The sequence below is a fragment of the Octopus sinensis genome, linkage group LG21 (genome assembly GCF_006345805.1).
Source record: "Octopus sinensis linkage group LG21, ASM634580v1, whole genome shotgun sequence".
Classification (NCBI taxonomy): Eukaryota; Metazoa; Mollusca; class Cephalopoda; order Octopoda; family Octopodidae; genus Octopus; species Octopus sinensis.
This window is the reverse complement of record NC_043017.1, coordinates 29,287,486-29,300,341: the sequence shown is the minus strand read 5'-3', so window position 1 is coordinate 29,300,341 and position 12,856 is coordinate 29,287,486. Positions and strand designations below refer to the sequence as shown.

The following is a 12,856-nucleotide window of genomic DNA, read 5'->3' as shown; positions in this document are numbered from 1 at the left end:
ACGTTATCTTCTGACAATATTTAGTGAACTATCTATTTTGTTTTTACGTGGAAATCTCATCCGGTTTTTGTCTATTTTGGCTCCCACTAAATATCAGATTGTTTTTCTCACTGTTTATTTCCAGGCATGGTCTCATTTAGTAAATATAAAACAATAGACATTCCATGCGTGACATCTCATATTTGTATATTAGTAAAATATAAGCGCCTCTGTCATATTCTTTTTTACTTCTCTATAAATGAATGATAAAAGGTCAACTAAATAATGGAAATATCTTTGGATTTTTCTCACACCATTATTACGATTCTACAATTTTTATCCGAAAGTACTGATATTTCAAAACAATTCGCCTTTTGAAAACTGAACTACACTCTACAACAGTGATTCTTACCGGACCCAAAATAACCCTTGCGATCCATATAACTTTTCCTGTTTCATATGACCCTTTTGGGTGCATATAATACTTTGTTGTTAAAATTTACGTGCAATAAATTACATCTATTTCTAAATATATAATTTATATTTTTTAAATACCTTTTAATCTTTTACTTGTTTCAGTCATTTGACTGTGGCCTTGCTGCAGCACCGCCTTTAGTCGAGCAAATCGACCCCAGGACTTTTTCTTTGTAAGCCTAGTACTTATTCAATCGGTCTCTTTTGCCGAACCGCTAATGTACGGGGATGTAAACACACCAGCATCGGTTGTCAAGCGATGTTGGAGGGAGAAACACTCAGACACACAAACAAATATACACACATACACACATATATACATACGTATATATTCGACGAGCTTCTTTCAGACTCCGTCTACCAAATCCACTCACAAGGCTTTGGTCGGCTCGAGGCTATAGTAGAAGACGCTTGCCCATGGTGCCTCGCAGTGAGACTGAACCCGGAACCATGTGGTTCGTAAGTAAGCAACTTACCACACAGCCACTCCTACGCCTATATTTTTGTTAATGATATTTTATAAAGATACAATGGAATATTTTTTAATATTTTTGCACAGTTCAAATAGCGATGACTATCCAGTAGAAATAAGTAGGTATCGAAATGGTCCATAGGGAAACAGGGTAGGGAACCACTGTTGTATACCTAACAGACCATCCTTGAATTTGTATTAACATTTGCAACTGGCATTATCCGAACCAAAAATTCCTACTGTTTTATTGTAAACCCAGCCAGATCTCGCCTCTAACACCTACCTTACTAAGGCATTCTAATTATAAACAAACATACCGTTGAATTCCCCAAACTACGAGGTAATACATAATTAATTCAAAATTAATAAGAATTATATTCGACAAAATAGTCTGAATGGTTAAATGTTTGAGCAATTCCAGTCGTAATTTAAACAGTTACCGTTTAGTTTAAATAAAGAAAAGTTTTGACGATTGTATTTAAGAAAAACCGTGTTACTATATTCGCTTGACGTCTTATCTGCCACATCTGGCTTCCATCACATCGTTTTTAAATATGAGTTAACTATATTTGATTATGTGGGTTTAATAACGAATTCTAATTCCGAAATAGTGTATCAAAAATATTATTGTCATAGTAACCAGACGACAAATTCTCTCGCTGCATTTTCCATATTTGGGTTGTTATAAACTTATCATCTGAAATCAGTTCACACTTCTCTATTCCAAATCCATCCCGAAAAATTGAATTCCACATTCCAAACTAAAGCACTCATCAATTTTACTTGTATAAGTACATTCGTTTCTGCCTCCAACAAGCCACAAAATTGATTTTGCTGTTGTTTATTTCCAGGAATGCTCTCATTTCGTAAATAGAAAATCAAATGTATTCCATCCATGATACTCCCATCAGTTTCGTAGGTCTGGCATTACAATGTCCACTGTGCACTTTAAGTCCTTTTTAAGACGTCAAACTTGATTTCAGTCATCTACTATATCTAGCAAGCTAATTGACCATATAGAGGCTCTTCTGCTGGTTCTGTCAAATCTGATTCCATTCTGTAATAAATACGTCAGTGTACGTAATACCAATTTTGTAGTTCAATACGCCAGCTCTCTTTCTTTCACTCTCTCTTTCACACAGACACACAGGCACACACACACATACTTTCCCCGTCTTTCTCAAGCCTGACACATTTCCAGTTAAAATCTCCTCATTGAGCACGACTATGTATGGATGCATGCATGTATGTACGTATGTATGTATGTCATTATTCATTTTATTTCAAGATTTCTTGCACATAGAGAAAGAACCGGTTTCTAACCTAGATCCAAGGCTCCTTCATTGGAATTTCAATATCAACAACCAGGTGGTTTTTGCATGTATGTATGTATGTATGTATGTATGTATCCATATCATCTGCTATTTTGTACATGTCTGTTTATTGCTTCTGGTATTATACTTTATTTTCATTACGCTCTATAACTCACTTTTACGTATGATATATACATATACGTGGAGGCACAATGGCCTAGTGGTTAAGGCAGCGGACTCGCGGTCGCACGATCGCGGTTTCGATTCCCAGACCGGGCGTTGTGAGTGTTTATTGAGCGAAAACACCTAAAAGCTCCACGAGGCTCCGGCAGGGGGTGGTGATCCCTGCTGTACTCTTTCACCACTCTTTCTCTCCCTCTTTCTTCTGTTGGCCTGCTCGCTTAGCCAGCGGGGTGGCGTCATTCGAAGGCTAAAAAAACAATGCGAATGCATTGTGTCCAGCGATGTGTAAAACATCTGATGGTCTGTTCGGTCACGTGATCACGTGATATACACATACAAAATACACACATATGCACGCATAAACACATATAAATCGGGGATCCCATCCAGTGCCAGAAGTTTCACCGCATTAGGAACCCCAACCCTCTCCCAACTTAAATTTCTCTGTTTGAATTTTGCTTTCACTTTCATTATTGGGTTATGTTCTTCCAGCACAACAAATTTTCATCGTTATACTTGTCCATGCACCAGCCTTTGTTGCTGCCACTTCTACTGTTGTTACTGTTGATGTCGTTACTGATGTTACTATTAAATTTTCTGATCATTGTTCTGGTGATTGTGCAGTGTGGTAGACGGCTTTTTACCTGTGCACGAAAGATTCCCTTTCAAATGAACTCCTATTCTCCGTTCTTAGTGGTCAATCGACTAATACGAAATCGAGTTACAAAAGTGCAATAGCCCGATTCTACATTCCTCGTAACTTAGCTATAAAGTTTAAAGTGTAAAAAAATACACATACACAAACCTATGAAACTTTGATCTCTGTGGAATTTGAACTACTGTTAAGCATTCCGCACGGCGTGCTAACATTTCTGTCAGTTCGCCACCTCTTAATAATAATAATAATAATAATAATAATGATAATAATAATGATAATAATAATAATAATATTGACAACGTGTCAATATTAAAGAAATGGAGAAACTTTCAAAATACAAAAACCTGGAAATAGACGTAAATCGAATGTGGAATCTAAAAACAGAAACAATTCCTATCATAGTAGGTGCATTAGGCATGATAAAAAAAATATTCAGACAAATACATAACAAAAACACCAAGACTAACAAGTATATATAACATACAGAAAATTGCACTACTAGGCACTGCACACATCCTACATAAAACACTTTCATTACAGTGAAAATAAGAGCATCACAACAAACCACAGCACATACCCAAGGCACACAGAGCTGCGCTCGGTAGTGAAGTAAAAGCACGTTATAAAAATAAAACTACTGAATGATAATAATAATAATACTAATGGTTTCAAGTTTCTCCACTAGGGTAGCAATTTTAGGAGAGGGGATAAGTCGATTACGTCGACCCCATTGTTCATTTGGTACTTATTTTATCGACCCCTAAAGGATGAAGGTCAACGTCGACCTTGGCGAAATTTAAACTCGGATCATGTCTTGCAATTTTGTAACATATCACATTCTGCCACAGTCACATGTCCAGCAATTTTAAGGAGATTGTAAGTACAGGTACTTTACTTAGCGATCACTAGGGTCGGTGAAAAAACTACCTGTACTAAACTCATATTCTGTCTCATTTAATCAGGCAGAAGGGAAGTGATTTTTAATCTGGATGGACTTAGTGCATTAAGACATGAAACGAATATTTTTTTTTTTAGTGGAGGCGCAATGGCCAGGTGGTTAGGGCAGCGGACTCGCGGTCATAGGATCGCGGTTTCGATTCCCAGACCGGGCGTTGTGAGTGTTTATTGAGGGAAAACACCTCAAAGCTCCACGAGGCTCCGGCAGGGGATGGTGGTGATTCCTGCTGTACTCTTTCACCACAACTTTCTCTCACTCTTACTTCCTGTTTCTGTTGTACCTGTACTTCAAAGGGCCGGCCTTGTCACTCTCTGTGTCACGCTGAATATCCCCGAGAACTACGTTAATGTTACACGTGTCTGTGGAGTGCTCAGCCACTTACACGTTAATTTCACGAGCAGGCTGTTCCGTTGATTCGGATCAACCGGAACCCTCGTCGTCGTAACCGACGGAGTGCTTCCACATTTTTTTTTCTGATGCGTGCTCGGCAAAGTAACATTATGTTCAACTGGATACTGTTACTTAGATGTGTGGGTTGAAATATTATATTATTTCCTGTTTTTCATTCAAATTAAGAGCCTTTAATATTCCCATTATATAATTTATAAACGTAACGCTTTTATTTGAAATAACTGATATATGATATATTTATTTAATTCATTAGATGAATTGACACACCCCTCTATTTCAAGTCGAAAACATTTTTTATAGAATATTTTATTACTTTGTGTAGGTGTGTTGCTTACTGGTTTGTGTTTTGGGCTCATGATCGCAAGGTTATGATTTCGATTTCTGAGTCGGCTGACGCTTTGTTTTTCTTGAGCAAAACACTTCATTTCACGTTGTTCCCGCCCACTCAGCAGGTAAAAAGGAGTAATTCTTTGATAGACCGCTTCTGGGGATGGAAGCACTCCGTCGGTTACGACGACGAGGGTTCCGGTTGATCCGAATCAACGGAACAGCCTGCTCGTGAAATTAACGTGTAAGTGGCTGAGCACTCCACAGACACGTGTACCCTTAACGTAGTTCTCGGGGATATTCAGCGTGACACACAGAATGTGACAAGGCCGGCCCTTTTGAAATACAGGTACAACAGAAACAGGAAGTAAGAGTGAGAGAAAGTTGTGGTGAAAGAGTACAGCAGGGATCACCACCATCCCCTGCTGGAGCCTCGTGGAGCTTTTAGGTGCTTTCGTTCAATAAACACTCACAACGCCCGGTCTGGGAATCGAAACCGCGATCCTATGACCGCGAGTCCGCTGCCCTAAACACTGGGCCACTGCGCCTCCACACCGCTTCTGCATCAAGGTGCGGAATACATACGCCATGGAAACCAGGAAACCGGCCCTATGAATATATATGACTCCAGAAGGAACCTTAATATTCTTATTATTACTTCACTCTACTCCTTTTACTTCAGTCGTCATTATTTTTTAACACCTATGAGACTAATGAGCCTATAAAGATGAGATGGTGAATTGGGAGAGTTCAACAGAGTAGTAGAGGTGTTATTCACTTTAGTTCTCTGTTATCTGCGTTCAAATCCCTCCGGAAAACTCTTAGCCTTTCTATAAATGAAATATCGAAAAATAAAACTTTATACAGGCGCAGAAGTGGCTGTGTGGTAAGTAGCTTGCTAACCAACCACATGGTTCCGGGTTCAGTCCTACTGCGTGGCATCTTGGGCAAGTGTCTTCTGCTATAGCCCCGGGCCGACCAATGCCTTTTGAGTGGATTTGGTAGACGGAAACTGAGAGAAGCCTGTCGTATACATGTATATATATATATCTGTGTCTGTGTGTGTGTTTGTGTGTCTGTGTGTCTGTGTTTGTCTCCCTAGCATCGCCTGACAACCGATGCTGGTGTGTTTACGTCCCTGTCACTTAGCGGTTCGGCAAAAGAGACCGATAGAATAAGTACTGGGCTTACAAAGAATAAGTCCCGGGGTCGAGTTGCTCGACTAAAGGCGGTGCTCCATCATGGCCGCAGTCAAATGACTGAAACAAGTAAAAGAGAGTATACAAATACTGAAATGAAATTGTTTATCGCTTTCTCTCTCTCCCTCTATCCCCCTCTCTGTCTTATTTCTATTTCTCCGTTTTCACTCACACACACACATATATATATATATATAGTAAATTAAATGGAAAAATAAACAGAAAGTTTAGAAAGAAAACAAAAAAGAAAGCAAAAGAAAACAAAAAACGTGAGAATACAGCAGAAGTGGAAGGAAGAGGGAGCAAAAAATTTTCAACAGTCCACGGGAGGTGAACGATGGGCTTCCTCCAGTTTCCGTCTACCGAATCCGCTCACAAGGATTTGGTCGGCCCGAGGCCATAGTAGAAAACACTTGTCCAAGGAGTCGCGCAGTGGGACTGAATCTGGAACCATGTGGTTGGGAAGCAAGCTTCTTATCCCTTTATTGCCCCAAAAAAGGGTTAAACACAGAGAGGACAAACTAGGACAAAAAAAAGGGATTAAGTCGATTATATCGACCACAGTGCGTAACTGGTGCTTAATTTATCGACCCCGAAATGATGAAAGGCAAAGTCAACCTCTGCGGAATTTGAACTTAGAACGTAGCGGCATACGAAATACCTATTTCTTTACTACCCACAAAGGGCTAAACACAAAGAGGACAAACATGGACAGACAAACGGATTTAGTCGATTATATTGACCCCAGTGTGCAAGTGTTACTTAATTTATTGACCCCGAAAAAATGAAAGGTAAAGTCGACCTCGGCGGAATTTGAAATCAGACGTAACGGCAGACGAAACATCGCTAAGGATTTCGCCCGGCGTGCTAACGTTTCTGCCAGCTCGCAGCCTTTTTACCACACAGCCACACCTGCGCCTGTGTATATATATATGAGTACATATATATGCATATTTATATATATATATATATTATATATATTCATATATACATATATATATTATATATACACACATACATATATGTATATACATATATATTATATATATACACACACACATATATGTATATACATATATATACACACACACACATATATATACATATATATTATATATATACACACACACACATATATATACATATATATTATATATACACACACACATATATATACATATATATTATATATACACACACACATATATATATATATACACATATATATATACACTCTCTCCGTCTCTCACTCTCTCTCATATATACACACGCATATATATGCATACGATGTCTGTATTATATAACTTCAGGGGAATATATCAGAGCTAGACATCTGGGAATTGTACATGTAGGCGACTAGATTCCAATGAGCTAATACCACAAGAGTTAATCTGTGAAGTTCTATCATTTGCATAATTTATTTTTGTTATTTGTCTTTATTTTGTTACAATACGAAGCTAATTTAGGATGATCAACGATAATGCAAAGTTTGAAATTGCAGTAGTCTTTTTCATTATATGTTTGTTTTTTTTTTTTTTTTTTGTTTGGTTTGTGTATTGCTGCTTAGTTATCTCCGTTCTCATTAACGTAGCATAACCAAAACTTCTTCATACCGAAATTTCTTTCCATGATGAAGTATTTGATGAAAAGACTAAATTCTGTTTGACACATTAGTTTTGCTTTACTGAACAGACAAGATTTCATCAAAAAATCAAATTAATAAAACACAATATATCATACTAGATAGGTGATACTAACACTGTGAAGAATGTAACTCCACAGGGAGTCTACGATCTCTGACGTTAACCGATTTGAGAATCTTCATATCGTTATTCTGTTAGAAATACCAGCCAAGCTGCAGCAAATTACACACCGCCACTTCATACTACAGGCGAATACAATACCAAGCAGTTTGCGTCAGAGAAATAACAATTCTCATTGCTGAAACAAGGTTTAATCGGCTGCATATTAGAAATAGATATAAAAAAGAAATATAGTTTTTTTTTCTGTAAATCACTCATAAATGGTTGTCAGACTATGGTATATTTGTTACCTATGGTATAATTGTTAACTGTGGAGGCGCAATGGCCCAGTGGTTAGGGCAGCGGACTCGCGGTCGGAGGATCGCGGTTTCGATTCCCAGACCGGGCATTGTGAGTGTTTATTGAGCGAAAACACCTAAAGCTTCACGAGGCTCCGGCAGCGGGTGGTGGTGAACCCTGCTGTACTCTTTCACCACAACTTTCTCTCACTCTTTCTTCCTGTTTCTCTTGTACCTGTATTTCAAGGGGCCGGCCTTGTCACTCTCTGTGTCACGCTGAATCTCCTCGAGAACTACGTTAAGGGTACACGTGTCTGTGGAGTGCTCAGCCACTTACACGTTAATTTCACGAGCAGGCTGTTCCGTTGATTCGGATCAACCGGAACCCTCATCGTCGAAACCAACGGAGTGCTCCTATACCTAATTGTTAACTACAAATTTGAATAAATCCAATATTTCGAAGTGTTTCAATGACTTCGGTATTTCCCTGGCTTGCCCGTATATTCTCCTTCACATTCACCACCGCCATGATCTCATCATGAAATTAGTCAACATAAAATTAGTGGCAATGCGATTTGACCTATATAACGAAGATGATGTTCATCAACTTTTCTACCATATAACCGGTATTCCGTCGGTTACGACGTTGAGGTTTCCAATGGACAACCACCAATTGTCTCGTAACAAACTATTTCTTTATTACCCACAAGGGGTTAAACACAGAGCGGACAAACAAGGACAGACATAGGTATTAAGTCGATTACATCGACCCCAGTGCGTAACTGGTACTTAATTTATCGACCCCGAAAGGATGAAAGGCAAAGTCGACCTCGGCGGAATTTGAACTCACAACGTAACGCAGACGAAATACCGCTAAGTATTTCGCCCGACGTCCTAACTTTTCTGCCAGCTCGCCGCCTTAATTGTCTCGTAACAACCACCAATTCCTTTGTACCTGCAACACACTTCTCTATTATCAATTGTCGAATTACCACTTTCATTCCCCCTACATCTTCCCAACCCATATCCCTATAAGCACAACTGAGCCTTTCTCTCTCGGCTGAAGAACCTAAATCAAAGACACACACACATACATACACACACAGCGCCTGCCTAATCCTCAACCTCTTCGACTTATTTTTATTCTTCCTGGAATATCAAACACCGCTCAAGTCTCAAATCATAAACTTTTGCTATACTCTACACTCCCTCACCGACAGTTGCCTCTAAGAAAGATAGGATCTCGTAGTATACCATAATGATTCCTGGAGACAATGGGCCAAATCCTTCATCCGGTTGACCGCTTTTATCTCCAAATTTTTGTCTCACGGACAGCCTTCTTCTTTTCCTATCCAGGTGTTTTTAACCTAATGTTTACACGTTATTATTTATAGAATTATTTGTTTCGTTATACACTGTTCTCATAAATATTTCACTTTCTCGAAGCTTCTAAATTCTTAGTTTTATGGTGGAAGCAGTCCGTCGGTTACGACGATGAGGGTTCCGGTTGATCCAAATCAACGGAACAGCCTGCTCGTGAAATTAACGTGTAAGTGGCTGAGCACTCCACAGACACGTGCACCCTTAACGTAGTTCTCGGGGATATTCAGCATGACACAGAGAGTGACAAGGCCGGCCCTTTGAAATACAGGTACAACAGAAACAGGAAGTAAGAGTGAGAGAAAGTTGTGGTGAAAGAGTACAGCAGGGATCACCACCCTCCCCTGCCGGAGCCTCGTGGAGCTTTTTTTTTTAGGTGTTTTCGCTCAATAAACACTCACAACGCCCGGTCTGGGAATCGAAACCGCGATCCTATGACCGCGAGTCCGCTGCCCTAACCACTGGGCCATTGCGCCTCCACTCTTAGTTTTATAGTAGTTACACCAATAACCGTATCACTATTATCTCCGTTTGCTATTAACAATCAACATTCTACACAGTTTTCGGTCTGTACTACATTGATTTTGATATCACATTTTCCATCTTCAACCCCATATATCAACTTCCTGGAATCTCCTTCTTCACATCGTATTACTAAGTCTTTTTCCACTGTGTAACATTCTAAAGATGAAAATTACATTTCGTCCTACTCACTATTGTCTCATATTTGCAATATGGTTTCCCTCGCAAAGCAATGCTTCTATGAAACTCTTTTTTTTCATCGTTTTTCCTTCTATTTTTTTTGTAATGAGAACCAATCACTTTCGGAAACGTTGAACTCTCAAATGTTTACCCTTTTCAACCCAGACCTAATCACCCATAATATTTGTCCTCTGTTATATTTAATTCTCGTAAAATATCCGATTCTCATGGATTGAATTTTTATTATAATTTTTTTTTTTTTGTATGTTTAATCAATAATACTTTCATTGTTGATTTAGTTTGTTACGGGAAGGGTGTATTCCGGCTAATAAATAAACCAATAAATGGTAAAGGAAAATGAAACCATGTTCGAAATTAACTACCGTATTTGCTATAGTAAATAAGAAAGAAAAAAGATAAATACAAACAAACGGTGTTATTCAGTTAGTGTGTTTACTCTTACTACGAATTTACTGCTCGTTTCGACTTTTTATACTCTATGCATTAAATATGACAATACTCACTGACCGCCATTTCATACTTGTCCGGAACTATAAAAATAATATATCGCGAGTAATCACTTAATAACTTGTATTTTGTGGCTGCATTAGCTTTTGATGTTTCATGAATTATATATTCAAAGCACTCGCTCACCATCTATAGTGCGTGCTCGAAATCGTATATCACTGAAACGATTAGTATTTAAAAGTTTTGTGCAACCTATACTTAAGATATTAAAATAAGTAGAATCAGAATCAGATAGGGAAATAATAAATAAATGTATCACTAACAGTAAAGAAAATGTAAAATTACACTTAGCCCTTCTGGACTTCCGAAAATAAAATGCTACGAAACTTCCATTTATGCGTTAAACTAATATATTATTAAAATTTGTCACTGCCTTGAAGCCTACATTTTATATCCTTGTTTATATATATATATATATGTATATATATATATATATATATATATAAAATTATGAATTAGGGCATCTACGAGATACCACCATGCTGAAAATAGCAGCCATGATCTGACTCTAAAACCACCTTAAGGGTCCATATAGCAACACAGAGAGAAGACAGCAATTTTCTACTAGTTTCATCTTGTCTCTGTTTTCTCTCCGTGTTGCTATATGGATACTGAAGGGGGTTTTAGAGTCAGATCATGGTTGCTATTTTCAGCATTGTGGTATATCATAGATACACTAATTTATAATTTTAATAATTATTTTTTCCATGCTAGCCACTTGATAAGATCGTTATTTTATTTTAAATTAACAATCTTATCCTTATATATATAATATATGTATATATATATATATATATATATATATATATATATATATATATATATATATCCTTGCATGTATGAATGTATATGTATGTATGATATATATATATATATGTCTACACACACACACCACACATATAATATATATATATTTCGAACAACTATTTGTTTTACGAATGTTTAAATGTTGTTTTGTTTTTAAACATACAAACTTACATATTTAAATGTTTTTTGAATGTAATCTAATTCTAAATTTCTTTTTTTCTTTCTTTCTCTGTTGACTTTTGCAGCAGCCATTCTGTACCGAAGTATCACAAGAGCTGAGAGTCGCTATTACTTGTTTGGGTTCATCTCGCAAAAATGGCAAGACAAAATCAGATGACGCTAGGCTAGACAACCATCAACTCGTCCCTCTGACCTCTGGTCAGAATTCGTTTTTAACGAAGGACATGAACACATGACAAAACGCCCAATGTATTACCTTAATATGATCCAAGAAGCGGTTCATAGTTTTTGCGGTCAAGACAAGTTGTCGAGTCGCATGAAATCGTACCCCGGTATCAATGCATTTTTTTCCTACTAATTATTACTGTGAAGACAAATTTAAACGCATCACCAAATTCTACTCAATTTTTTTTTGTTTTCTTTTCGGAACTAATGTTTACGAATTGAATTTCAAATCAAAATAAACCAAAACAATAAGGGAAAACAATTCAGACTGAGCAGAAAAAAATCATTTTCACACTATATATATATATATATACATATATATATATCTATATATATATATATATAATTGAAAACTATATACTTTTTCGATTATTACACGAATCATCCTCAAGTTTTTTTTTTGCTGGTATCCGATACGTACACACAAAAATCCTTTCGTTCAATAGTAACACAACTATTGCAAATGAAATGATTTTACACAAAAATATTACTTGAATAAAAAATACAAAAAGCAAAACACACAGATACAAAAAAAAACAAAACAATATGACCAAAAAGACAAAAAAATATAAAGACAAATTTGACGATTAAGAAAAATCGAACGAAGTTTTTTGTAAATTTTCTCTTTGTATGATTAAAAAAAAAAATAAAATAAAAATAAAACAGACAATTTCATTTTGAGAAGTGAATGATTTTAATACACTGATAATTGCATTTGTGGTTTAAAGAGTTTTGGACCAACAGTGCCTTAAGACTGGCTGTTTGGATTGTCTTATTATACACACACACACATACACACGCAATCTGCCTGTTATTGTGAAACAGGATGCAGATCGTAATATTACAATGAGTTGTGATGGTCGCAAAATAAAAACAAATTCAATTTTCAAATCAATTAACAAAACCAAAAAAAAATCCTGCATGCTGATTACGATAATTGAAATGAAATGTATTTATTAGATTATAATTTTTTTTCAAATAGAATAGAAACAAAATTGTAAAGAAAGAAAATCTGAAAA

The 12,856-nt window shown here is 36.9% G+C and overlaps 1 protein-coding gene across 1 annotated transcript in view; it reads left to right on the top strand.

The window, feature by feature from the left end:
• Positions 1-11,848, top strand: part of LOC115222868 (glutamate receptor ionotropic, kainate 1-like) — a 119,558-nt gene extending 107,710 nt beyond the window's left edge. The window contains exon 5 of the mRNA XM_029793234.2: positions 11,678-11,848. Coding sequence (XP_029649094.2) covers positions 11,678-11,848 — 171 coding nt within the window. The remainder of the gene's footprint in view (positions 1-11,677) is intronic.
• Positions 11,849-12,856: the final 1,008 nt, after the last annotated feature.